Below are 27,198 nucleotides of genomic sequence, written 5' to 3'. Positions count from 1 at the left end.
GTTCATAAGACACATCGTAGAGAATGTCCAAAAAGACCCGTAGCATCTCTTCTATTTAATTTTTCCAATAAATAATTGTAATCATTTAAATAAAAACCTATTTTCATTTAGCCTTATTTAAATACATTTTACTTGTTTAAAAATTCTAGTTGTGTATGTGTGCTATAAAGTTCAGATTAGTACATGCGTGTGACATGTAAGCAGACACAAACATGGTGAGGGTACACACTCTGGGTTTGATTTATGTCAATGATCCAGAAACATTCAGAGGCCATAGCTCTAGGCTGTTCTTTAGCCTCAGTTCATAAGCCATTTGTGTGTGTGGACTTGGTGTCCCAGAAAGTCTGTACTGTCCCTCTCAAATGGGTTGAGCTGTCCTGATGGAAGCAGCCTGGCACAGGTGAGAGGGCTGAACTTGGCACATGCTGTGTGGAAGACTGCAGTTTGCAAAAGAGCAGTGGTGCTGTCGCTGCCTGAGGATGGGGTAAAACTGGCCAGAGGGAGAAGGGGGATGGGTCAGCTGGAAGGACTGGGGATGGAAAACCTAAAAGATGTGTTAGCCCTTGAGGAAACCTGTGTTTTTATATTCCAGCTGCACGGGAATTGGTGCCAGGGGTCAAGGAGAGCAAATGTAGTTAGAAGGCTGCTCCCCGCTCTACCATCAGTCCTTTCAGTCTTCCCTGAAAAGCCAGAGCGGGCTGGTGGGCTGTCCGACAGGAGGGAGTTTAGAGGCCTTCCCTGCAGGAAAACAGGCGTGGCTAAATTAAAGACAAGAGAATGTTTGTAGTTAGTTTAGGGGATTAATAATTTACCCCAGAGGAGAAGGAAGGTCTCTACGAATCAGTCAAGGATATCTAGTTCCAAAAGAGAAGTCAGTTGGACCGCCAGAATAGATGGCACAAACGATAGTGACAGCTGAAACAACATCCGTGCACTTCAGATGGGAGACCTGCCACAGTCCTGCTAACAGGGCCACAGTGATGACCCTGAAAAGTGTGCCTACCTCCTGCTCTCCAGGCAGGGGTCTCCAAGTAGACCGTGTGATAAATCAGCACGCATGGAAGGCGTACTCTATACAAGCACAAGTATGGGATGCATTTGGTATTTACCGGGAAATGTAGTGACAACTGGTGTTTTTGCATGCCCAGCAACAGGTCACGGCCCCCGAGTTTTCTTTGGGGGGGCCATCCCTCCTCCATTCTCGGTACACAAGGTTTGCATGAGGATGACCCCAACACTGGCCTCTAGGGTGGGCACAGGCCCAGAGGTAGCCAATCAGAGCCACACAGATTGAGACAAGGATAAACCCATAATCCAATCTGGACCTATGAGAGGTAGTGCCTGGGGACTTGGGCTGGAACGACTGGGAAGGTGGGAGCTCTTTTCTTGCTGGGGTTGCTAACCTGGGACATCTACTGTCACTCCCCCTGCCTGGGGAAGACAGCATGTTTGAAAAGGATGCAAACACAAAGAAAAGCGGAGCCGAGAGATGGAGAGCCTGTATCCTAAGGACGTTACTGGAGCTGGAATCACCCATGGGCGTTGGGGTCTGTTACAGGAACATTAAGCCCCCCCCCCCGTCATTATGTATTTATTTTTCTATATGCCAGTTGGGTTGGGACCCTGTCATTTGTAACTGACGATGTCTTAACTCCTGAGGGTAGGCCTGGGGGACAAAACCCTGGCGGAAGAGGACCGCAGGATGTAAAGATGTACCTCCGCTTTGGAAGGTCGGGCGGGCTGCATTGCACACCACTGTCAGCATCCTACCTGTGTTGGGCCACGTGGGGGATAAAGCTGGCCTGCCGTTTCCATCTGTGTGGCTCTGGCGCACGCAGTGAAGGTCTGGGGCAGGTCAGCTGGCTCAGCAGTTGTATAATACAGAGGCACCTCCCAGCCTTGCGGTGCGGCCCTTCGCTGAGATGCGTTTCATTTGGGGCAAGCGACTAACCTTGTGGGGCCCTATTCATCTGGCTTCTAACCTCCCAGCTCCAGGGAAACTTTCCTGAGCACACCAGGGACCATTTATCTTCCGTAAATGGGGCTCACCAGCAACCAGCAGCATTGCTCGCTAGGGTGTGCAGATGAAACACTGGCCACACGATGATCACTGTGGCAGCCCCACTGGGTACATGTAGATTCATCAGACTAGTGTCTCTACTTTGGAGGATGTTCAAAATGTCCGTAATAGAAGGTTTAAAAATGAATACATGTATGATACTCTAGTGGTAAGTACTCGTCATTAAAAACACTGTCAAACGCACAGACTGTATGACACCAAGAGGGAACCCTGATGTCCACCCTGGGCTTTGGGTGGTGATGACGTGTCAGTGGAGGCTGGGTATGTGGGAACTCTGGACTTTCTGCTCAACTTTGCTGGGAACCTAAAACTGCTCTAAAACAGGAAGTCTATTTAAAAATGAAGACACATAAAGCTCTCGGCACAGGGTCAGGCTGCGTTTCAGCTTCCGTGAACACCATCTTCCAGGTAAGCGACCTGGGCCGTCCTCACGTCTCCACTTCCTGGTCCTTTGCAGTCGTGGCTATGGCCTCACAAGCACAGCTTCTCGTCCTGGGCCGTCCCTCGCCTCTCTCTCCTCTTCTGCCACCTCCTTAAATACTTTCATTTCCTGATGCCGTGTTCACTCTCTCGCAGCACCTAACCCCTAGAGGGGGGACTCGCAGGTCCACTGCCCCGGCCACGGCCCCCTTCAGCCTACCTGGCTGGCGCCCCGATTCCTCCATCTGGGAAGTCCCAACCGCCTTCTCTCCTTTTTGTGACCCCAGACCATTTCTGCACCCTCATGTACTTTTCCAGAAAACTCCTTATAGTTTCTTGCTGGTTCTCACCCCTTGCAGGGAAATATAACTGCAATCTGTGAGAAATGCCAAATAGCCCACGTGACTCGGCCTCTTGCTGGCCTGATTTCAAAGGCATCTAACGCTGAGCACTGCGGGGGAGACACACTAGCTCTCGCGGGAGGCTGCGGGGAGGGGGGAAGCTCCTGGGTTGGTTTTAATCCCCATCCCTGTCCCTATAGGCCTGTGCCGTGTCTAAGGGCAAGGCTACAGGGATGCCCACAGGGGAGCCCCTCTGCTCACCACCTGAATCACATCTCAAGGACAACACCACCCGACTCCCCTCTGAATGCATCTCATTCCTTCGGGGGCCACCAGTTTATTAAGACGTCATTTAGAAAGCGGGCCCTCTGACAGACAAACCGCAGGAGCTGCCACCCGCCACGCTGGGAACCGCCATCGGGCCGGCGACCTCACTGCCCGGCCGGCCTGGCTCCCAGGCGGGCACCCCTTCCCGCGAGAGCAAGGCAGGAGGCAGCCAGGCGCCGGGAGTGGCCACCGCGTTCGGCTCAGCAGAACGAATCACACTGGAAACAGGACTGGCCTGCAGAGCAGCGAGCCACTCTGGAATGGAGAGGCTCCGGAAGATGCCCCGACTTGCCAGGCAGCTGCTACCAGACTGGGGGCCTCAGGCGCTTGGGACTTGGGTGGGTGTCGGCCAGCAGAGCGCTTTAGGAAAAGGAGACGGGTACCTGGGGTCCCAGGACAAAGCGCCATGGGGCCGCAGCGCAGCCCCACCACTGGGCATGGTCTGGTCACCAGTCACTGCCTCGGAGCCCTGCCGTGCTGGGGCAGGAGTGCCCCTGGCTGGGCGTGGGGTCGGGCCTCGGCGCTGTGCCGGCGCCCCCTCCTGACTGGGTACACACAGCCTCGCTTAGTCTGGTCCTCGAGCTTGGCCGCTAGCTGGCTGTGGTCCTCCTGGGGATGCAGCCTTCCATCTCCAGCGCCTCGGGCCAGCCTTCGTACTTATTGGTGTGCTTACTGTTCTTCACGTGCTGCGAGTCGGTGGGGGCAGGAAGGCACGGGCTCAGCCCTCGGGCACCAGGGCCAGACAGAACTCCCTGTCCCCCTGTGCCAGGGTCAACCAAGCGTGCAGCCTCGGGCACCCGCCACCTGTCTGTCCCAGCGCCTCAGCGTTCTCATCTAAAGATGGCAGCAGCTGCCCTGGCCTGCCCCATCGCAGGTGGAGGGGGGGATCACCTTCTTTGAACTTAGGTGGGCCTGGCACACGCTAGGAAGGGAAGGAGGGGGAGTGTGTCCCTGCCCTCACCCAGCCCTCAGGGAGCCGCTGGAAGCTCCGGGAAGAGCGAGGCCAGAGGGGGCGTTTCTTCTCTGGGGGCTGAGCTGCTCTTTCGGCAGCCGGAGCCTTCCAGAAACTGGTGGAACAGCCTGTTTGCCTTGTTCTGCTGTGGGGAGCAGGGTGTGCAGTGTGAACTGGGGTGCTGGGTTTTGGGGGGATGGGACAGGACTGAGCAGCCTGGCATGCAGGATCTTAGTTCCCCGACCAGGGATTGAACCCGTGCCCCTTGCAGCAGAAGCGCAGAGTCCCAAACATCGGAGAAGTCCCAGGAGCATCTTAAAGACGTGTGGGCTGCTGTGTGTGTGGGTGCTGGGCGTGAACAGAGGGGACCTCAGAGGATGCAGGCAGGAGGGGAGGGCAGACTGGCCTGTGCCGGGCAGTGGGGGTCCCAGGGCCTGTGCCCATACCTGCTCAAAGGGGCTCTTGTTCTGCACACCCTTGGCCCCTACAAACACCCAGCTGTCCCGGAAGGCCAGGTCCTTGACATTCTTGCTGCCCAGATCGCTGAAAAGCTTCCTGGTCTCTTCATTCATCCTGCCCCACAGAAGGAAGAGATATGAGCCATGACCACAGAAGGGTGAGGCCTCGGCCAGCCTCGGCCATTACTTACTTGGTGGCTGGGTCATCGTAGGAAGCCACAAACACCAGGGTGCCTTCATGCAGCGGCCGGATAAACTTCAGTAGATCATTGACATCTAGGGGGACAGTTCCCATGGAGCATCAGGCACCACTGAGCACCCCTCCCTCACCAACCCCTGTTCTCCAGATGAGGAAACTAAAGTAGTGATCAGGCCAGGGACGCACCCCGGCCAGGGCTGCTGAGTGAGTGCAGGGACCAAATGGTATAAGAAGCCAGGGCTGAAGCCCTGACCATACACCTGTCCTTCTCCCTGGCTTTTCTGAACCCAAGGAAGTGCTCAAGACTCCCCAGCGAGCAGACAGAAGGAGCAGCTTTCAGGGGGAAGATGCCGTCATTCCGCCCACAGTCAGAAGGCAGAGGCCGCGGCCTGACTCACCTCCCGCCCACATGTCGAAGGCGCGGGCCTCGATGAGCTCTCCGCTTACCCCTGGTCGGAGGGAAGGATGGGTGCTGCTGGAAGCTTTTCACCTCCCCCCATCTTCACGCCCACCGTGCCCCTCGTTCAGACTGCTGGGACCCACCCGAGGCTGTGGAGCTTCTGCTCAGTACTGGGGGCCCTCCAGGGGCTCCCCATGAAGCAGCCTCCCACTTCCTGGAAACTTCCAGTTCTTCACTGCTGCCACGCTCTCGTCCATCGGGTCACCTCTTCTGTGGAGCCTTCAGCTCGCACAGACCCTTTCCCAGGCCCCCCTGCGAATCCCTGGTGGCGGGGTGGAAGGAGGGCGGCAGGTCACGGCTCAGCTTTGCCTCTCTGCTCCGTGGGCAACTCACCGTTCACCAGGGCGATGTTCAGTCCCCGGCCCACGTTGTCCTTGACACTGCTCATGAGCCTAGCAGGGGGACAGAGCCTTCCAGTGGCACGTCTACCCTGCTCGACCCCGGTCCTCGCAGACCCAGCTCCCCTCCCCGCCCCCACCCGCCTGAGGGGCTCACATCCTGTCCTCCAGGCAGATCTTGGGTCCAATGACGTTGGCAGCCCCGCTGACCACGCGGAAGGCCAGGTGCTCCTCGGGACACGGCTGAGGCAGGCCGCATTTGTACTTCCTGGCCCTCGGCTCTGGGTAGGGACAACAGGGGTGACCCATGGGCCTGGCCCTGGGGGCACCCGAGATCTGAGAGGGGAAGGTCAGGACCAGCCCATAGGGAGGAATGAGTGACCACAGACCAAGGGACTGGCGTGGGGTGGGGACGTGGCTCAGGCCAAGGAAGGGACACTTCCATGGACACTCTGTATCCCACTGGGGCTGGCCTCAGGGCAAAGTGACAGGGACCCCAGGGAGGCTCTTCGGCCACTGGTGGGAGAAGAGAAAGGAGGCAGGAGGGCTGGCCTGGGCTGTGGCCCCACCGGGAGCAGAGGACAGGAGGGAAGGAAAAGCTGCTGGGAGGGCAGGTGCAAGGACCCCATGGAGAGCGCACAAGGAGGTTGGTCTCTATTACGAGGTGACCTGTGTCCCCACAAAAGATGTTCTCAAGTCCCAACTCCCAGGACCTCAGAACGTGATCCTCTGTGGAAATAAGGTCATTGAAGTTATAATTCATTAAGATGAGGTCATCCTGGAATAGGGTGGGACCTAAATCTAATGACACGTGTTCTTATAAAAGAAGAGAAGACACACACACATGGAGGAGAAGTCCTTGTGAAGATGGAGGCGGAGATGGGAGGGAGGCGGCCACAAGTCCAGGGACACCTGAGGCCACCAGAAGCTGGAGCCTCTGGAGGGAGTGTAGCCTTCCAACACCTAGATTTCAGACTTCTACCTTCCGGAACTATTGTTTAAGCCACCTGGTTTGTGCTATTTTGTTACGGCAGCCCCAGGAAACTGATACAGATTCTGATACCAAGAAGTGGGGTGCTGCCATGATAAATCCCTAAAAATGTGGAAATGGCTTTGCAATTGGGTAATGGGTAGAGGCTGCAGAATTTTGAGGTGCATATTAGGAAAGGCCTAGATTGCCTTGAAGAGACTGTTGGTAGAAATATGGACATTATAGGTGATTCTGGTGAGGGCTCAGAAAGAAGAGAGAAGAGCAGTAGAGAGCTTCTATGGTCTGAGATAAGGCACATGTCATCGGGACCAGACTGTCAATAGAAATGTGAATGCTAACAGTGCTTCTGGTGAGCTCTCAGACAGAAATGAGGAACATGTTATGGGACACTGGAGGAAAGGCCATCCTTGTCATAAAGTGGCAAAGAACTTGGCCAAGTTGTTTTCTACTGTTTTGTGGAAGGTAGAACTTGTAAATGCTGGACTTGGAGACTGAGCTGAGGAGATTTCCAAGCACAGTGTTAAGGGTTTCTCCTTGTTGCTCAAAGTAACATGTAAGGGAAGAGACATAAATTGAGGATGTAACTGTTAAGTATGAAGGAACCAGAATGTGAAGATCTAGAAGATTCTCAGGCTAATCATATTGCAAAAAACGAGAAAGCAGGCTTGGGAGAGAACACCACGGGTGTAGCTGGACAACTGTTCATGAAGAGCTGGGCCGCGTGGCCTGTGGGCCCGCTCAAGCACGCCAGCGGAAGCTAGGAATGGAGAGGTGAGGTTATCCAGGAAAGATCTGGAGGATTCTCGTGTCTTACAGCTTAGACCCTCATGAATTGCACAAGAGATCAACAAAGTTTTTGAGAATTTTATACCAGTAGAAACACTGCCAGCCTGGACCGAAAGGGACACAGAAAGGACAGAAGGGAGGAAGGATGATTCCAAGGGCAGAGCAATGGCTGCAGAGGCCAGAGATGGCTCAGGCCCAGAGGGAGGGTAGGATCGTCCCCTACATTCCAGATCCTCCCTACCCCCACCAAAGGCCCAGGGATTCTTCTTATGCTTTGAAATCGAATGGATTTGCCCTGCTGGGTTTGGGACTTGCTTGAGACTGATGACCCCTTTATACCTTCCAATTTCTCCCTTTTGGAATGGGAATGTCTATCCTATGCCTGTCCCCCTAGTGTATTCTGGAAGCAGGTAACTTGTTTTCTAGGCTCACAGCATGCAAGCAGCTCGTGGGCTGTGACAGCTAGTTTGGGGAGGGATGAATGGAGAAGAGAAAGCCTGGAGGGCTGGGGACAGGCACGAGTGTCACAAAAGTGGTAAGAGGGGTGGGCACAAGGGAGGAGCAGGGAGGTGACAGGAGCCTTACCTGCAGTCACTGAGTTCTCTGGGCCTGTGGGTACAGAGAGTTGTTTCTGTTAGTGTGGACCTTTCCTAGGGCCTGCAGCAAGGAAGCCTGCTCCTATACTGTGAAGTCAAGGTGGAGGGGCAGTCAGGTTCAGGGGCCAAGGGCTAAGCCAGGCTGACCTTGCCACGTACGTTCCCGCTCAAGTCTAAATGATGTTCAGATGCAAAGCTCTCTGCTCCAGGAAAAGGGTAGATCAGAATTGCAAAAAGTACTTAGGTGATGTGTCACCAGTAACGAGGTGTCGAGTCCCCTCCCCATCTCAGAACCCAGCAGAAAGCCTGCAGGGAACAACTTGGGAGTCATCCCCAGTGTTCAGCAAAAGCCCCCCTGCCCCTCACATGGGCCCCAGTGAACAAAGGATTCTAATTAGCGGGGATTGGCGTTTCCAGCCGAAGCAACTAGGTGGTAGGGGGAAGGCTGTGCCGGATGCCAGGAGGCGGACCGAGGGCAGCTACAGGTGCCCTGCCAGGAAGAGACAGAAAACCCAGGCCACCGCCACCTCCACCCCGAGCCTCAGGCCGCAGGCCCAGGTGGCCGCGCCGGGGACCTCGTAGCGGGACGAGGGAGAGTCCCACACTCACTGGCGAAGAGTTGCTGGATGCGAGGAAAGCCGCCGCCAGGCCCACCGAGGAGGATGCTGGCTACGAGCCAGGTGAGGCCCACGGAGATGACCAGGGCCATGATGCGGAGGGGACCTAGAGGCATGACAGACACGGGCAAGGCCTCCTCAGATGCCAGCGAGCTCCCGAACGACCCCAGGGCCTCTCATGATCGGATCTCCCCAGGCACTTGGGAAGAAGCGAGTGGAGACCAGGAAGGTGGGAGCTCCTGGCGGGTGAAGGAGGAAGCTGAGCTCCAACCCCAAGGCTCAGCTTGGCTCTCCCTGGCGGTGTGGAGGGGCCTCCTAACCTCCTGCTTCTGAGGCTACCAATGTCTTTGAGTCCCTGCCATCCTGCCCTCCTTTCTCCTGTGATGGTGACGGTGGAGGTTCCTACTCCTTTGGAAGGCCAGGCAGTCCTCCTGCTGTGAGCTGGGCACCGAGCTCTCCACCCTGCTCGGCTTTCTTAGCATAGCGGTCACTTTGTCTCCCTCTTTCCCCTCTATTTTTTTTTTTTTTTTTTTTTTTTGCGGTACGCCGGCCTCTCACTGTCGTGGCCTCTCCCGCTGTGGAGCACAGGCTCCGGACGCGCAGGCTCAGCGGCCATGGCTCACGGGCCCAGCCGCTCCGCGGCATGTGGGATCCTCCCGGACCGGGGCACGAACCCACGTCCCCTGCATCGGCAGGCGTACTCTCAACCACTGCGCCACCAGGGAGGCCCTTTCCCCTCTACTTTCAACACCTCCCATCCTCAGAAACCGCGGGAGGAAAGGCCTCCTTCGGAATCACATCCGCAGCCAGCGGTGGGGCTCTGCACCCTCCCTTCCTCTCCCTGCCGGCTTCTCCAAAGTCCTGTGTGCTGGCTTCTTCCACAGACTTCCCTCCCCGTCTCGCAACCTGCTCCACTCTGCCCTTGCCTCCATTACTCCCGCAGGACGGCTTGCGGCCAAGGCCGCCTGGGACCTTCTTGATGCCAGCGCCCCGGGTTACCTGTTGGCCCTAATGTCCCTTGACCCCTCAGGTGGCCGCGCAGGCTGTGGCCCTCCCACGGAAACCCTGCTCGGCTGGCTTCTGGGACGGCGCCCTTGAGCCCCACCTGGATGCTCCTCGTCCTTCTGGCTTAGATCGTCCTCCTTGACCCTCCCCTGAAAAGCTGGACTTTCCCCAGCTCCTGTCCCAGTGTCCTCTCTGCCTCTACCCTACTCTCCGGCTCCCCTCCTGCCTCGACTCTACCTAGAGGTGCCTTGAACTAACCCTTACGGGCACTGGCTGTATTCTACCACTCCTGAGGCCCCACTCTCCCAGCCAGCTCCTCATGGGTCAGCTTCCCCGGGGTACATGCAAATGCTTCAATTTTAGAAGGTATGAAGTCCACCTCCAAGCCCCCTTCATCTTAGCTGTCCAGGCGACAGTAGGGCTGGCACTGGGTTCACATCCAACCTCAGGGCCACTATGGTCAGCTTCTCATCTAAGACCACTGCCTCTCCCTGTCCACCCAGCCGCCGTGCTCCCTGGAGCTCTCTCCCACAACTTTTTCCAAACAGCGGCCACTTATCCCATTTGGGAGAAATCTATTATAATCCTCATCTCACAGCTGAAAAGAGAGAGCTGGGAACTGAAGTCCTCAGAGGTGAAAGGATTTGCTCAAGGTCATAGAATGACTGTTTGTGCAGAGTCCTCTGTTTCAAAAACAAAACCCAGGGACTTCCCTGGTGGCGCAGTGGTTAAGAATCCGCCTGCCAATGCAGGGGACACGGGCTTGAGCCCTGGTCCGGGAAGATCCCACATGCCGCGGAGCGACTAAGCCCGTGCACCACAGCTACTGAGCCTGTGCTCTAGAGCCCGCGAGCCACAACTACTGAGCCCACGTGCCACAACTCCTGAAGCCCGCGTGCCTAGAGCCCGTGCTCTGCAACAAGAGAAGCCACTGCAATGAGAAGCCCGTGCACCGCAAGGAAGACCCAACATAGCCAAAAATAAATAAATAAAAAATAAATAAATGTATAAACCCTCCCCCCCCCAAACCCAGTGGTGCCACCACCCCTGGCCCTTCCAGACAGACCTCTGGACACCTGGGCCTCCAGCCAAGTCTCCTTTCCAACTCTCTCCGGTTCACTGTGGAAGCCACCCACCTGCCAACCTCATGTCCACTTCTCCCGCTGGGGTGGGGCAGCCGTCAGGTGCAGCGTTTGTGGACCGTGCGCTCTGGGGGGCAACAAAGCAGAAGAGCAGGTTTGGGTGGGGGTCAGGGATGATGAGCCCGTGCTGGGTCCCAGCTGTGGGGCGGGCGCGGTCGGTGCACCGACTTGCTCGGCCAACTACATGGCCAGGCTCCTCGGGAAGGCGGAGAGAAGCCCGGCTGGGACCGGAGGGGCCTCGGGAACCTGGAGGCTCACGATCGTGCCCACGGGAGCCTCTGGGCCTGGGAAGTGGAAGTGGTTCTCCCGGACGCGGGAGTGGGAGGCCCCAGCTCGGGCCCCACACACGGCCCCCCGGGCCTGGAGGTCGGCGACGCGGGCCGGGCCGGCCAGAGACTTGCCTGGCGGTGGGGGGATGCGAGCTCGGTCAGGGGCAGCCCCGTCAGGCCGGCCGCCCCGCTCTGCTCGGCGACGCGAGGCGAGGGAGCTCCGCTGCGCGGAGCGAGAGGCCCGGCAATGGCGGCCCAGAGCGGTAGCACGGCCCGCAGGCGCCACCCCGCCATCGGTCGGGGCTGGGCGACCGGCCACCGGGTGGGAGGGGCGCCGCCCCGCCCCGCCCCGCCCCGCCCCGCCCCTGACGCACGGTCCGGCGGAGCCGCGGGGCCGGGCTGCCAGGCTGCCAAGGGGAGGGGCCCTACTCAGCCCCGCCCCCGAGGTCTCCTCTGAGGCTTCGTTCAGGAGGGAGAGCCCAGCGTTCCCAGGCTTTGAGGGCGGGGCTGTGGTCGTGCCCCGCGCTCGGATTTCTGAAGTTTAGGAAGGGGCGGATGGATCTGGGGACGTAATTAGACATTGTTTAAAAGTTCAAATGTGTGCCTTTTCGAAACCCGGAGGGACAGAAGCGTGTACGGGAAACAGCAAAATGCGAAGAGCCAGGGGCCAGCAGGCTCAGCCTTCCGCGGCCTCCCTTTCGCCGTCTTCTTTCTAGAGGGCAGCGCGCTCACACGCTGTCACCCCTGCCTGCTCCTCCAGCCTCCTTCACAAAGGCGCCCCCGACACCGCCCAGGGCACCCCGATCACCTCCCGCGCTGGGAGAGCTGGGGCCACATCTGTCGCCTGGACCCATCTTTCTGGACGGCAGCAGCCGGGCGGCGTGAGAACCACCGAAACATCCGTGCCCTTTGACCCAATGTCACCGCTTTCTGGAAACCTTCCTAAGGAAAGAACCCAGAATACAGAGAAAGGTGATAGAGCCAGGCAGTGACAGAGCTCTGGTTAGCATCCAGGAGCTTCTCCACTGGCATTCACAACACTCCCTCGTTCTCCCTAACAGGATCAAGGTGATAAGTTTCAGGCCCCTGTGCTGCTGTCACGGGTTGGTATTTGAGTTTTGTCATGGAATTTGGGACCAGAAATAGCACTGACCATTTGCCAAACTCTCACATATCTGTGAGTACCAAGCCCTGGGCACCGTGCCCTCCTTAGCGCTCTTCCCTGTAATGCTGGCAGTCGTGGTGCCCAGTAGACGAAGCTCCTGCCAGGCACAGGGCAGTGGCCAGACGGCTGGTTCTTAGAGGACAGTGTTTACACCTTGCTCAGAGCAGGCATTTTGGAAAGGCTGGTTTAATGAGCCCCCCTGAGGGCCCAGAGGCACATTCACCAACCCCAGGGGCACCACGCTCGAGAGGGCCAGAGGCCTGGGACTCATCCCAAGCCTTCTGTGCCTCAAGGGGCAGCTTTGTTTCTCCAGGAATGTTTTTCGATGGGGACTTGGAGAGCATGAGACCCTCTTGTCATAGACCCTCATGGCCCTGCCCCAGTGCGGGCACCCAGCGGGAGATGGCAGAGAATGTAGTTCCCACAGCTGCGGCACCAGTTCACTGTTTCCTTGGCTCCTCGTGTCCCTGCCTGAGTGTAGGCACCCAGAGCCCGCGTGCTCAGCTGATCCCTCGTTCCCCTCTCAGTGTAGACACCGAGCACGGAGTTGTCACTTGACAGTGGTCACGTGGGCCTGCATGCTCATGCCCCCGTGCCGGCACCTCCCGCCTCTACCCCCGAGTAGGCACCCAGAGCTGAGGTGACGGGCGACTGTCTTATTGCAGGACCTCTTGCCTCTACCCTAGATTAGGCAATCAGATCTCCGGTGACAGTTGAATGCCCTCACCTGAGGCCACCTCTGCCACAGTGTAGGAGTCCAGAGCTGAGGTGACAGTTAAATGGCCTCCATGGTCCCTCACTCCGTTCCAGTGTAGCTACCAAGATTTGTGCCTGTAGTCGACTCACCTCACCTGGGCCCTCACGTCTCTGTGGTGTGGAGCTGTACAGAGGTGAAGTGGCATTTGAGTGCCCCCTGCTGGGCCTCACGTCTCTGCCCCAGGGTGGCTGCCATCGCTGAAGGGCTACCTGTGTGCCCTTGCCTGCCCGTCATGCCTTTACCTGAGGTTGGGCCTCTAAGCCTCGCCCCGGTCCAGGCATCCCACAGTTAAATGTGAGTTGAACGCTGAAACCTGGGCCCAACGCCTCTCACTCAGTGTAGGCGCCCAGAGCTAAGGGGACTGTTGGCTGTCCTCGCCTGGGCCCTCCTGCTGTGTCCCACTGCAGAGATTCAGTGCCAGTTGAAAGCCCTCAGCGCCAATGTTGCCACCCAGAGCTTAGGTGACAGGTGTCTTTCCTCACTAGTCCGTTGTGTCTGTTCCCCATCCTAGGGCCCCACAGCTGTGACATTTGTCTCAATTCAGCGAGGCCCTAAGGACTATGTCAGAGATGAGGTGACCAGTGACTGTCCTCACGGGGTCCCTCATGCTTGCGGCTCCAGAGTGGAGGTGACAGCTGAACGTCCTTACCCGGGACCTCATGCTTCTTCCTCGTTTCAGGCTCCTAGAGCTGAGATCACAGCTACTGTCCCTCTCAGGCCTCTCATCTCTGTCACTCACAGGCACCCGGTGTCAGGTGACAGTGGACCATCCTCACCAGAGCCCTCTCATCACTGCCACAGGGTAGCACCCAGATCGGAGGTGTCCATTGATTGCCCTGACCTGGGCCCTCTGTCATGGTGGGGACACTCAGACAGATGGGGAGGGGAGGGTCCCCACCCCTCCCTCCCTCCCTCCCTCCCTCCCTCCCTTCTCACAGGCGGTTATCACATTTTGGGGGCCCAGGAGGAGCTGGGTCCCTCCTCCACTTCAGGCTCCTGCCCCTACATGGATCTTCTGTGTTGCTAAGAGTCCCCCTCGGTGACGCCATGCCAGAAGGTTCCCCAAGGGGCGTGGGTCCTGGGAGGACTACCCCCAGCACACAGTTCTACTGGGTCCCCCAAAAGGCTGTAGGCGTCTGTGGGGCTCTGTGAGGGGGCTCTGAGCACCAAGACCCCAGCGGGGTCAGGAAGGGCTCCCTGCACCTCCGTTTATTTGGTTTTTATCCCGAAGGTTTGTGGTCATCCTCAGGCCCGGATTTTGAGGGTTTGAGGTCCCAGGACTGGGCCGGGGACGCGGCTGTCCCTTCCCCGGGAGCAGCACAGCGCCCCTGGCGGCTAGCAGAAGGCCAGGCTGCAGCTCCGAGGACCCGCGCCACCGCATTCTGGGCCACCATCTCGGGGTCTGGTGCCATCCTGGGCCTTTTGCAAAGCCTCATTTGCCCCTCACGGGCACGTGGCCGCACCACAGAGAGTCAAGGGCAGGACCCTCTGTAGCCACGCTGGAGCCAAAGTGTTACAGGAGGGCGCGTGAGTCCCTAGGCCCACACCATCAGCTCCCGGCGAACCTGAGCGACTTACGGCCCCTTCTCCAGGCCACAGGCATCGGGAGGACCAAGGCCACTGCCCGTCCCCCCGCCCCCAGGCTGAAGCCTGGCCTGTAGTCCTGTCCACGTGGGGCTTTCTCAGCTGCTCTGCATGGACCTGGGCCAGGAGGCACTGCAGGATCCGGATTCCAGCCGCCCCTGTCCCAGAAAGCACCCCCCCCCCGCCACCCCGTCCCCGTTCACCTAGGTCTACGTGAACTCTGTGGTCTCCCTCCTGCAGAAGCTGGATGGAAGCGGCACGTTCTCTGGTTACAGGAGGGGTCGGGGAGAGCGGGGATGGCACCTGAGGATGCAGCTGTGTGCAGGCTGTGACTCACCACCCTAGCTTGTGGGACAGGAGGCGGCCAGCCCCCACTTGGGTTCCTTCTCGTCTACTTACCGTTGCTGCAGAGTCCTGGGCGGGAGCCTCAGCTCTGCCCCCAGCCCCGGGGGCCGTGCGGGGGTTAAGGAGAGCTGGTTGTCAGCGTCAGGCTGAGGAGAGGCCTCCGTGATGGGAGCGAAAAGCCCTGGACAGTTGCCTTCAACAGTGGGGGTGGGGACAGACGGGCCACAGGCCCAGCTGAAGGGAGGAGCCACGGGCCAGGTTCTTGCCAACGGCCTGAGGGCCTGGCCCCGCTGCCACAGAGCGTCCCCGACACGGGAGCCCTGAGCCCTGCCAGCTGTGAGGCCCTGAGGCATGGAGTCTGCCTGCCTGGGGCACGCATCGGGCTGCTGGCTCGTTCTGTACCAGCATCTGAGTCTTTTGTCTGTTCGTTTGGTTTGGGTCAGCCTGCTGCTCTCCCCGGAGCTCAGTGAAGAGCTGAGCCGGTGGCAGGGGCAGGACAGACGCCCAGGGAGTGTCCTCTTATTCAGAAGTGGGGTGTGTGCAGACGTAATCAGATCAAGGTGAGGTCATCCTGGAGGAGACTGGGCCCCAAATCTAATATGACTGGTGTTCTTGTAAAGGGAAAACAGAGCGAGACAGACACACGAAGGAGAATGTCACATGAAGACACAGAGAGACCGGAGCGACGGGTCTACGTGGCCAGCTGAGCCCCTGGAGGGCGCTGGTCCTGGAGCTCAGCCTGCCGGCCTCGGCACTGGGAGAGGATACCTTTCTGTTGCCTTAAGCTTCCCTGCGTGTGGTGCTTTGTTACAGGGGCCCCAGCAAACACAGGCAAGGGAGGCTGGTGAGGCCAGCTGTGCACCTCTCCACGGTGCCCAGGGTGCGCCCTGGACTTGCCCCTCCCCCTTGGCATCTGTTCCCGAATCCCTTAGCCACTCCTTCCTAAATACTTGTCGCCTCAGTGGGCCGGCAGTGCTCCTGAGTGCCCTGGCTGGGGCAGGGGCACTGCCTGGGGAGGGAAGGGGAAATGAACGTGACTTGTTCTTGTGCCCAAGGTGGTCTCGTGACGAAGTTCTAGGGTGCGGGGCAGAGAGGAGGGGAAGGCCGGGCTTGGTCAGGACTGAAGGATACCCACGTACCCGCCCAAGCCAGCGGTGGAGGGAAGTGGGTGGCAGGGAGAGGCGAGGGCTGGGGCCCATGGTCGCAGGTGGCAGGAAAGAAACAACCAGGGGACAGGCAGGCCTGTCTGCGGATTTAATGGCAGGGGACTGAGCCGGGGCATCCCACCTGCCGCTTCTGCTTTTCTGGTGGCGAGGGCACCACCTGAGGGCGGGGTGAGATGGGGCGGCCGTGGAGTGCTGAGTTAGGGTGGCCGCGGGAGCTGTGGGGGGCAGAAGGCCACTCGGGAGGCCCGACACAGGTGCGCTGCTGGGCCCTTCCAGCACAGAGGTCCCTTCCAGTGGGGAACCAGGAATGTCAAGTGGCGCTGAGACTGGGCCGCGCCTGCCCCCTTCCCCTGCGCTCCGAGGACCTTGCCCCCCTGCTGCCCACAACTGCAGCCCTCCTTCTCCTTCCTCCAGGAGGGCTCAGTCTGGGGGACAGAGGCTGGCTCGGGTGGGGATGGTCACAGTGCTGGGTGGCAGAGGAATGAGACTGGGCCCAGGGGCGGGTGGCGTGGCCCGAGCCCGGGCGGGAATGTGAGGCTAAGGGCTGTGGTCCCGAGTCCTCCAGAGGCGGGTCCTCCCGAGGTGGGTCAGGCGGGGGCGGGGAGGGGGTGGTGGCGGCGGGGGAGCACGGAGAGGCGAGGCGGGGGTGGGCCCGGCACAGGGTCAGAGCTTGTGCGGGTTCACCCACTTGTAGGTGCCCTCGTACTGGAAGCCCACTCTCTTCATCAGCTCGTCCGCTTCCACAGGGCCACGGCTGGGAGGGGGACAGGTGGGGGGAGAGGTGAGGAAACCCTGAGCCCCAGAGTCCCCCTCCCCCATCACCCCCATCACCTCCCCCTGCCCGGCCCCCGCACCTGCCGTAGACGTAGGGGATGGGCTGGGCCTTCTCGAGTTCGATCTGGTGCAGCAGAGGAGTGAAGATCCGCCAGGCCTCCCGCAGCTCGTCACTGAGGGGACAGGGGGCGGCGATGGGGTGGGTGGCGGCCCAGAGGGAAGGAGGTGGGGAAGGGGGGAGGGGCCACCCCTCACCTGCGCACGAAGTGCATCTGGCTCCCACAGAAGACGTCCAGGATGAGGCGCTCGTAGGCGTCGGGGAGCTTCACGTTCTGCCAGCGGACAGGCGGGAGGGAGTCACCGAAGCGCGCGCCCCTTGGAGCCCTGGACGCCACCCCCTCCCCACAGGTGGGCACCCACCTTGTATCTGTTGCCGTAGGTCAGGTCCAGCTCCGACTCCTCGGGGTTGAAGAACATGCCAGGCTTCTTGGTCATCATCTTGGTGTACACGGCCTCATTGGGCTGCACGCGGATCACCAGCTCGTTGCGCTTGCACTGCTGTCGGAAGATGTCCCCGGCCACGTCGCAGAACTGCAGGCGCACCTCGGCCTTGCGCTCGTTCAGCGCTTTGCCACAGCGCAGGATGAAGGGCACCCCTGGGGGGACAAGGCCAGCCTTGGGGGGCCGTTCGGGTGGATGAGGGGGCCAGGTCCCACCACCGCGGGCCCAGCGGCATCACCTACCATCCCACCGCTCGTTCTCCACGTAGAGGACGACGGCCGCAAAGGTGGCTGTGGTGGACCCCCGGGGCACTGTGGGGTCATCCAGGTACCCTTTTGTGGCCTCTCCCTCTCCGTTGGGGTTCCCCACATACTGGCCCAGGACCACGTTGCTCGCCTGCACCTCTGAGATACATTTCAACACCTTGACCTGGAGAAGAGCCAGGGAGAGGGGCCCCTTGGGTAACAAGGACAGCAGGTGCCAGGAACCATGTGACTCCGAGGGGTGGCCTTCCTGGACGGGTGAGTGGCCCAGATAGTCAGGAGGCTCTGTCATGCAAGGGCCCTCTGGGGCCACCTCAGCTCACCCTCACTGTTTCTGAAGGAGAAGCTGAGGCCTAGAAGGTCAGTTCTGGGACAAGACACCTCGGGCTCAGGGCTGGTTGCTGCAGAAGGGGGAGGGGCCTGGGAGGGCACAGCTCCACCCACCTTCTCATCGCGGACGTCATCTGAGTGGGTGGAGGCGGGCTTCTCCATGGCCACCAGACACAGCATCTGCAGGAGGTGGTTCTGCATCACATCCCTGGTGGGAGGAAGGAACGGACAGTGAGCTAAGGCCTCTCCTTGTTGGCCAGGTTCTGGGGGCTCAGGGCCTTAAACTGGGCTTGTTTCCTGATCCCCCGTGTCTGCCAGGTCCCCTTAAGGCAAAGGAAGAAGACCGTGACCATTCCTGACTGCTCAGACACTCCTGCTGCCAAAACAGGAAGAGGCGACCCTGCAGGGTGGCGGGATGCCCGCCCCCCCGATCTCCCAGGAAGGGGAACCAGGCTCTCACCGGATGATCCCAAATTCATCGAAGTAGCCCCCACGACCCTCAGTGCCAAAGGGCTCTTTGAAGGTGAGAATGACGCAGGCGATGTTGTCCCGGTTCCAGATGGGGCCGAAGATCCTGTTGGCAAACCTGCAGGAGGGGCAGGGTGAAGGCTGGTGGGCGTCCGAGGGGGCAGCAGCAGGGCCCCCCAGCGCCCAGTCCTGGCCCCGGTCGCACCTCAGCACCATAAGGTTCTGGACCATCTCCTTGCCCAGGTAGTGGTCGATGCGGTAGATCTGGTCCTCGCGGAACAGGGAGGCGATGTGGTTGGACAGCCGGTTGGAGCTCTCTAGGTCCCTCCCGAAGGGCTTCTCCACGATGATGCGATTCCAGCCTCTGCGGGAGGCCAGAGCTGCGTCACTCCCACACCCTCCCTGGGGACCAGGGCTGAGCCCCTCATCCCCCTCCAAAGCCCCTTCCCCAGGGAGTGAGGGCAGAGCCTCCCTGCCGCCGCTCCGCAGTGAGATGAGCCAGCAAAGCTCTGCCGGGCCGGCCCTCCCCCGGCCTCGGCACGGAGAACACCTCCTCTCCTTCCCAGCCCTCAGCGCCACGCTCAAAGCTGACTGGCTGGTGGCTGGAAGGAGCGCCACTGGCTGGCTCTGCTCCCTCCTGGGCCCCGACCTAGTGAGAAAACGGGGAGGGGATGCCAAAAGCAGAGCCACCTCCATGGGTTTTAATGTGGAGAAAGATCCCTTATTCCTCACGGAGAGTTAATGTGAGACAAAGTGAAACCGACATGGCCGTGGCTTTGGAAAAACGACAGAGCGCTGAGCTGCTGCGGCACAGGCAGCAGAGTTCCCGTGGACCAACGCCGCCCTCTGGTGGTGGTCGAAGGGACCCTGAGAAACGCCGAAAGCTAGAGTAAGCGACCGGCAGCAAGAGTTTCGTGGAGCAACACTGCCACCTTGTGGTGCTAGGCGGGACTGCTGCCAGGGACAACGGGATTTCATACGGGGGATTTGGAAGGTAAACACGGGTGGTAGCATTTTCAGTAAAGGCTGTTAGAGAACTACTCTTACTCCTATTGCCTTCTTTGGAGAGGTAATTCATGGCAAGAACAAACACGGGACATCTATCTTTTTCAGACTCCCTAGATCGGTCGGCCCAGGAGGCAGGAAGGGAGGGTGAAACAGCAGTCTTACGTCTGGCTCATGCAGGTTTCGTGGATGTTCTTGGTGACAGCCTCATAGACAGTGGGGGGCAGGGCCAGGTAGAAGAGGCGGTTGGCCTGTGGCCCCTGGTGGAGAGCGTTCATGTGGCTGTTGAGGCGCTCATAGGAGGCTGCATCGTTGTACTGGCCAGCCACGTAGGAGTTGCGGGCAAAGAACTCCTCCAGTTTGGGCTTCTCCTCCGGGGCAGCCTAGAAAATACGGACACAAGGATGTCGGACCGGCCCCTCCCTCCCTCCCTGATCCCATAGGCAGGGTGGGCTTCCTGAGAAGTCAGCCATCCTAGCCCTGCACTGGGCTCACTCCCATCTCGTCGGCTTTGCACACCCATGGGGGCGGGGGCCGCGTGACCTAAGACGGAAGCCAGAGTTCAGGAAACTTTGACCTGGGAGACAGATCTCTCTCCAAAGTCATTCCACCAAAGTATGGTATGTTGAGAAAAGTCAGGCTTGCAGCATTTCCATGGTGGAGGGGCCACAGGGTACAGTGGGGAGGAACTGGTGAGCCCAAGTCCGAGGGGGCTGGGAAACAGGGGTCTCAGGCTGGCATCAAGGAAGCAGTGGGAGCAGGTGGGGAGGAGTGCCAGGCTGAGGATCGCTAGGGAGGAAGTGGCCCCGGCACAGGGGCGAAAGGCTGGGCCTGGGGGGAGGGAGGAAGGGCATCTGCGATGGGAGGCGGGTGTGGCACGTATGGAGACCCCAGAAGCCACTCACTTTGAAGAAGGGCTCGCTCTGCTTGCGGATGTCAGCCACTGTGAGGCGGGAGCGGGCATAGCCCACGATGTAGGTGTCTTCGGGCAAAAGGCCATCCCGGAACAGCCACCTGAGGGCAGAGCACAGCTGTGGCGAGGGCGAGGGCAAGAGGACAGTGGGGGGCAGTGAGCAGTGGGGGAACAAGCTTACCAGATGGTGGGGTAGATCTTCTTCTTGGCCAGGTCACCCTGTGGCAGAGAAAACAGGCATGGTTAGGAGCTGAGGACATGCCCTAGATCATCTCCCCCCAGGACACCCGGGTATCCTTGTCCTGCCCCTGTGTACAGCCTGAGCAGCTTGAACTAGAGCCCAGCCTAGCCCTTGACCCTGACCCGACAGTGCTCGCACACTGCCGGGGGCACTTCGAGGCAAAGAGACCTCGTGCTGGCCAGGAGGCAACCACCAACCCGCTGGTTCCACGATCCACAGACCCCAGTCTCTGGTCGAGCAGGCAGAACCAAAGCCAACACAAGATGCCCGCTTCTAAACAGCTCATGGGCTAAAGAAAACCCTAAATTCCCTGGAACCGAATGGCAATGGAAGTAGCACACATCAAATGAGACATGACCTTAAATGCTTAGGTTAGCAAAAAAGAACGGCTGGAAGCTGCTGAGCTCAGAATTCAATTGAAGAAGTTAGAAAAAGGACAGCAGAATTTTAAACCCAAACAAATTACAAGGCAGAGAACAATGAAAAATAAAAATGAATAAAATGGAAAACAAACCTAAAGAAAAGATCAAAAAGCCGAAAGTTGGTGCTTGAAAAAGACTAATCGAAACAGACAGCCTTCTGGCAAGACTGGTTTTTTAAAATAATTAATTAATTAATTATTGGCTGCGTTGGGTCTTCGTTGCTGTGCGTGGGCTTTCTCTAGTTGCAGCGAGTGGGGGCTACTCTTGGTTGCTGTGCGTGGGCTTCTCATTGTGGTGGCTTCTCTTGTTGTGGAGCACAGGCTTCAGTAGTTGTGGCTCACGGGCTCAGTAGCTGTGGCGCAAGGGCTTAGTTGCTCTGAGGCATGTGGGATCTTCCCGGACCAGGGCTCAAACCGTGTCCCCTGCACTGGCAGGTGGATTCTTAAACACTGCGCCACCAGGGAAGTCCCAAGACTGCTTTTTAAACAGGCACCAAGAATTAGGAGTGCAGTGGGACAAAACTACCGATGGGAAAGACAGAAGAGAGGTTTATGAACAACCTTACTGCATGTCTGACAACTTACATGAAATGGACACATTTCTAGAAAAATCCAATATACCAAAACGGAGCAAGGGACCTGAGCAGGCAATGGTTATAAAGGAGACAGGATTGCAGCCACAGCCTTCCCAACGAGACAAGCCTGGCCCTGATCCTGGCACAGAAAGCTCTGCCAGCGGGTCTCCCAGGAAGAGAGAACACCAGTCTGAGGCAAAGCCTGCCTGGGAAGCACCTGCTGAGCCATGTGATGGGGCCCCAGAACCCTGCAGCTGGAACCTCTGAGAAATGCACACAGGAGGCCCCAAGCCCATCTCGCCCATGTACGCAGATACAGATGCAAAATTTCTGCAGAAGATACCAGCAAACCCAATCATGCAACGTCAAAAATGGAATATGTCAGAATCAAGTTGGGGTCATCCTGCAAACGAAAGGTTGGTTTGATGCTGAAAAGCAAAAAAAAAAAAAAAAAAAAAAAAAAAAATCACTGAAATTCACCACATTAACAGATTAAAGGAAAAAAAGCTGTAAGAAATCTGTCTACTCCTTTTGATTTTTCAATCTAGCAACCTTGCTAAACTCACCAGATGTAGATAAAGTGTTCCAGACATCAACATCTATCACAATAGGACCTCTTACCAAACTAGGAATAAACGGGAACTTCCTTATCTTGATAAACAGCACCTATAAAAACTCTCACAAACATCATATATTGTGGGGAAATGTTGACATAATCCCCTTTAAACAGCCAGGAGCAAGAAAAGAGCGCCTGCCATTGGCTGTTTATTCAATGCCCCACCAGAAGCCCTGACAGCGGCAGGTGGAGAGCAGACAAGACGTGAGGATGGGAAATGAAGAGCCACGCTGGCCCTCTTTGTAGCTGACAGTCTGTCCGTTAAAAGAAAACCACCTCAAAGCAAGCTACAGGCAAATTATTACAATTAATGAGATTTTAGCAAGGCTGATAGATTTTAAAAAATCAACAGATGGGAGTAGAAACAGATTTCTTAGGACACAGAAAGCAGTAATCAGAAAGACGGATAAATGAAGGTTTCAGCAAAATTAGAAACTCCTGTTCACCATAATACACTACTAAGAAGGTGAATAGAAAAAAAGAAAAAAAAAGAAGATGAATCCACCCAAAGGCTCAAATCCATCAACAGGGGATGGACAGGCAGCATCAAGGGGTGAGCCGAGGGGTTCCCTGGCGGGCCAGTGGTTAGGGTTAGGGCTCCTGCTTCCACTTCAGGGGGCCTGGGTTCGATCCCTGGTCGGGGAACTAAGATCCTGCAAGCTGTGCAGGAGGCCAAAACAAAAACAAACAAAAAAGGGATGAGCCAGTGACCCACCCAGCACATGTGAATCTCAAAATCATAATGCTAAGCCCCAGCCCCAGACACAAGACTAAATACCCTGAGCTCATTTAAGTGAAGCTTTAGAAAAGGCAAAATGATTGCACGGTGATGGAAGTGGCAGCCGCGGTGTTCCAGAGCAGGAGGTGGACCACCGCCCAAGGCCTTCCTGGGGAGGTGGGAACATCCTCTTTGCTAATAAAGGTGTGTGCACCTTTACAGTGAAAATGGGTGCCTTTCAACGTGTACAAGTTTTACCTAAAAATAAAAAGACTGAAAAGAATAATAACCGAGCAGAGGGTGGGGCCCGGGTAGCCTGAGCGCTTAGCTGTTGACTTGTGTGCGCGTGAAACTTTCCAAAGTAAGAGCAAGGGTATGAACACACAGTAACTGTGGGCAACAATATGGTCATCCCACGAAAGTGACAGAAGACTCACTAAAATGTCACTGAAAAGTCCCTTCTCTCCACTCCAGTTCAGTCGCCGTGGCCACGGCAACATGCGTTAATTTGGTGACCTGACAAAGGAATTCTCCACTCAGGTGGAAGAGGCTTCCAGCGAGGGCATGGCTGGGGGGGTGGGGTGGGGGGCAGAGGAAGCCTGCGGGGCACAGCAGGCCACCCTTTCATGCGCCCGCCCTGTAATCAGGGAGGGCCGCTGGGCGGAGGCGCTGGACTCACCCTGGGCAGGAAAACCACCTCCAGAGATAAGGACCCAAATCTTCGCGGCAAAATGACCTTAGGAGCCACATAACCACTGGACGGGTTCTATGAACCACTGCAGAACGGAAGCCGCGTGACCAGAAGCGAAGCAATTCCAACCTGATTAAAATCCCTGCCCCCTAGACAGGCAGTTAGGAAGGCACTTGGGGGGCTCCTGGGTGGTGGTGGAGGTCGGGGCGGACCACTTATGAGACTCAAATGTTCGCGTTCCTCCTGTCCTTGGCTTCAGCCTCCAACTCCCGGGCTGAGCCGACCTCTGCATGCAGACAAGCCCAGGTGTCTGTTCCACCCCAGGTCACCACCTCCAGGCTCCACTGGGACCCCGACTGCCCGAAGTGGGCGGTTCCCAAGCCAGCGTTCCCCATGCTGCTGCCCCTGCCCATGTCTTGCCAACTGCTCAGAACTGATCCCCCACGTGCCTGCCATCTTCCATGGGAGACAGCAGTGCATCAAGGTCCGGCTCCGACCCCCAGCCGGGGCCTCGAGCTGCCCCCGAGCCCAGTAGCCCCCAGCTGCGGCCCCCTCCTCCCAGGGCCCATCGGCGCCTGCTTCCTGCTTCTCCATCACTGGGACCGGGCCGGTGGGAGACTCCACTCTGGTCCCCGGGGCTCGGTGGGCCCCGTCTCCTCCCGGGCTTGTCGGGGACTGGCCGGGAGAAACGACCAGCACCACGGCCCACAGCCACCTCCCGCCTTCCTGGCCAAGTGGAATGTTTGCTTCCGATCAAATTCCAGCAGGCTGCCCGCCGGGCCGTCCTGCCTGACTCACGGCGCCCCACACCCCACTGCTCTCGCTGGTCCCTTTGGGATTAACTAGCGATAGAACCTGCTCGCCTTGTTCAGCTCAGCCCTGCAACCAGTGGCCTGTTGGGCTCCGACTCACCCGACGGGAAGACGAGGTAGGACCCAGGACAGTGGGGGGCAGGGGCCCGGGGAGGCCCACCCTCCCCACCAGCCTGGGCTGGGCTCCTCTGCCAGGACCGCTGTGGGAAGAGAGCATGCTGCACATGGTGGGGGCGACGATGGGGCTCCCGAGGACCACAGCAGGGAGGGACGTGCCTGGGGACACATGGTGATGTAGCAGGAGAAGCAGTACCTGATTCAAATTTCCAGCTGTCAGCAAAGGGCCGTGGGCCGCCACCTGCCTGTCACCGCCCAGGTCTGACCTCAGTCTCCAGTTTTATAAACCCTCGGTCTCGGTCTCGGAGGCTTTTAGGGTGGAGGGGCGCGGCAGAGAATGCAGAGGCCGGCTGCCAGCTGGAGGCCAGGAAGGGGTGGGCTATCCCTGTCCCACTAGGGCCACCCGGGTCAAGGATCGCCCAGGTCCTGGGGTGGAGCGCAGCTCTGCTGGGGCCCAGCTGGATCCCAGCCACTGGGGTGAGACCCTGGGGCTGCTGAGGCAGGCTGGGCTGCAAAACCAACAAAAGGGCCTCACTCCTACTCCCTGGGGCTCATGAATCATCAGGCCTTTGGGGGAGTGCCAGAGTCATCATGACACAGCAAGAATCTTATCGCCCTAAGAGGAGAGGCAGCCCAGAAACACCCTGAGGAGAGGGAGGGCTGAGGCTGCCAGATCATGCCGTGCACAGGCCCATCACTGGGATGGGACCTGAGCACCGGTTGAGCCCACGGCCCTCGTGGTCCAGGTGGGGAAACCGAGGCCCAGAGACGCGAGGGACGTGCTGAGGACCATGCAGTGAGCCAATCTTGCCCGAGGGGGCTCCCAGTCCTGTTCTCTTTCTCTCGCCCCGATTGCTCTCTCCATCCACTGTGGGGGGAAAGCGGCTCCGGCCTGGGAGAGGACACGTGATCTGCCAGGCCCCAGGTTCCTCTCCCAATGCTGGTCTATGAGGAGAAACTGAGCTCTTTCATTCCAGAGCTCTCTGGACTGGGACAGTAAGTACCTCCACTCCCTTCCCAGCTGAGGGTGGGAGTCCTGAGAAGGGAGATAGTGGTCTCAGAGCAGGGAGAAGAGAGTGGCTAAAAGCCCATCGGTAAGACCACAAGCCAGCCTCAGGACACGCCCAGGAAGGAAGCTGGGCATGCGGGTGACGGTTGGGTAAGTGGCCCAGGGAGGAGAGGGGGCAGAGGACGGCCCCGCAGCCCAGCCTGCTCCAGGGGCTCTGCGTCCGCTCGTCCTTCTGAGAGGAAGGCTCTGTTCCATGGCCCTGGGAACATGAAGGCCTGGCAGTGTCTGCTGTCACATGCACTCACCTTGGGTTCCGGCCCCCAGCACAGTTCCCACGAGGAGGGGGAGGGAGGGGGGAGGGGGGAGGGGGGAGGGAGGAGGGAGGAAGCCTCCCAGCTGGGCTAGGTGGGAGCTCTTCTAGGTGCTGCCCTTGCAGGGACACCCCCCCGCACCCGGAACAGGAGGAGGGAGAAATACACAAGGGCTCTTCCTCAACGACCCTCCTCCTCCCCCACTCCACCCTGCTGGAGCGGCACTTCCCACTTCTGCTCTAGAAGCCTCTGGTTATTGCTCCCACAGCAGAGGAGAGCAAAGGGGAACCCTACTGTTGGCAAAGAAACAAAGTTGCCTAAGCCCAAGCCCATCCCACATGAAGGCAGTGGAGTCACAGAATCAGCTCAGCAGAGCCCCAGGGCCCTCCACACTTGTTTCAAAAGACCTCAGTTATTAAGTGGAGACAATGAGGTTCAGAGAAGGAAAGACACCTGCCCCAGGCCACAGAGCAAACTTGGATGCTCTCAATGAGGTATCTAAGTGTTGAGGGCCTGTGGTCATATGCCTTTTACTGAGGCCTGGGACCCTCTGTTGGAGCATCCTGTGACAGGCCGGTATGGGGACGGGGCGGGGGGGGGGGACGGGGGGAAGGAGGAAAAATAATCCTGAGTTACTTTCTCCCCCAACCTATTTCTTAGACAAGGTCCCAGGTGTTAAGGTTTCTGGCTCCTCTAAGGGGATGAGGCCGGGGCCAGGGTGGGGGCCAGGTCTGCTCCGTGTGCTCCTCCTGGGCACCCCCCAGTCCTGGGTGACAGGGGGTCAGGGGACAGTGTTTGGGGTGACCTTCCTTCCCTCCCACTGGCAGAGCCCTGCATTCTGGCTCGCTTTTCCAAGTTCTGAAGAGAATCACAAAACTGGCAGGAGGCAGGCTCTGCAAAGCACGGTGGCGTGTTACGACACATGAACGAAGAACTGAGTTCCTCCAGAGCTGAGGGGACAGTGGTGTGGAAGTCACAGAGAGACAATGTCTGCTCCGTCAAGAGCTGACTAGTTTGGGTAGAACTCTCGCTTGAGGTTTATATAATAAGTTACCAGCAAAGATGCTCATATCATGGGTAGCAGATTCTTGGTCAAGTCCACGGTGAAAAGTGAAAAGAGAAAAAAGACCACTTTCACTTTGAGACGAAACCTTGACAGCTCCCCAGCCCCTGCTCATGTCTTACCACTGGGTAGATCTTGTTTCCACACGGCACGTGGGGAGAGTGCTTCCGTCAGGGGTCATGGCTCTCTGAGGACCCACCCTCCCTCTCCTGTTCCCCCACCCTCATCACGTATGGTCAGCGTGCTTTACTTCTGACTTTGCTTCTACTCTTTGGCCTTTCTGATCAGAGAAAAGTGGCAGTTCCACTGGCTAGACAATGGGGCTGGTCTCAGTTCCTCAGCAGGCCTTGGAAGCTGGGGCAAAGAGATGGT

The 27,198-nt window shown here is 58.3% G+C and overlaps 2 protein-coding genes across 9 annotated transcripts in view; both read right to left on the bottom strand.

The window, feature by feature from the left end:
- Positions 1–112: 112 nt before the first annotated feature.
- Positions 113–15,621, bottom strand: FAM3A (FAM3 metabolism regulating signaling molecule A). Of its 7 annotated transcripts, XM_060292959.2 has the most exons (11): positions 12,874–13,752; positions 11,790–11,923; positions 10,707–10,779; positions 8,558–8,671; positions 7,938–7,961; positions 5,733–5,856; positions 5,571–5,629; positions 5,176–5,226; positions 4,770–4,854; positions 4,567–4,693; positions 765–3,854 (listed from the first exon to the last, which is right to left on the bottom strand). In XM_060292959.2, the coding sequence occupies exons 3-11, from the start codon at positions 10,717–10,719 to the stop codon at positions 3,759–3,761; spliced, it is 693 nt and encodes a 230-aa protein (XP_060148942.1). In that variant the 5' UTR covers positions 10,720–10,779; positions 11,790–11,923; positions 12,874–13,752; the 3' UTR covers positions 765–3,758. The 7 variants fall into 7 exon arrangements, with proteins under 7 accessions (XP_060148940.1, XP_060148942.1, XP_060148943.1 ...); XM_060292957.2 differs by lacking the exons at positions 765–3,854; positions 11,790–11,923; positions 12,874–13,752 and adding exons at positions 113–758; positions 11,114–11,292; XM_060292960.2 differs by lacking the exons at positions 11,790–11,923; positions 12,874–13,752 and adding an exon at positions 14,887–15,621.
- A 469-nt stretch (positions 15,622–16,090) lies between these two features.
- The window catches only part of G6PD (glucose-6-phosphate dehydrogenase), a 13,067-nt gene continuing 1,959 nt past the window's right edge, over positions 16,091–27,198 (bottom strand). For both annotated transcript variants that reach the window (XM_060292950.2, XM_060292951.2), the window contains exons 3-13: positions 20,434–20,471; positions 20,245–20,353; positions 19,505–19,722; positions 18,540–18,698; positions 18,327–18,452; positions 17,981–18,074; positions 17,516–17,702; positions 17,193–17,428; positions 17,028–17,104; positions 16,853–16,945; positions 16,091–16,752 (exon numbers count right to left, since the gene is read on the bottom strand). In XM_060292950.2, the coding sequence (XP_060148933.1) occupies positions 16,662–16,752; positions 16,853–16,945; positions 17,028–17,104; positions 17,193–17,428; positions 17,516–17,702; positions 17,981–18,074; positions 18,327–18,452; positions 18,540–18,698; positions 19,505–19,722; positions 20,245–20,353; positions 20,434–20,471 (1,428 nt within the window). In that variant the 3' untranslated portion in view covers positions 16,091–16,661. The remainder of the gene's footprint in view (positions 16,753–16,852; positions 16,946–17,027; positions 17,105–17,192; positions 17,429–17,515; positions 17,703–17,980; positions 18,075–18,326; positions 18,453–18,539; positions 18,699–19,504; positions 19,723–20,244; positions 20,354–20,433; positions 20,472–27,198) is intronic.

Source organism: Globicephala melas, chromosome X (genome assembly GCF_963455315.2).
Source record: "Globicephala melas chromosome X, mGloMel1.2, whole genome shotgun sequence".
NCBI classification, from domain to species: Eukaryota; Metazoa; Chordata; class Mammalia; order Artiodactyla; family Delphinidae; genus Globicephala; species Globicephala melas.
This window is presented reverse-complemented; position numbering and strand designations above follow the sequence as displayed.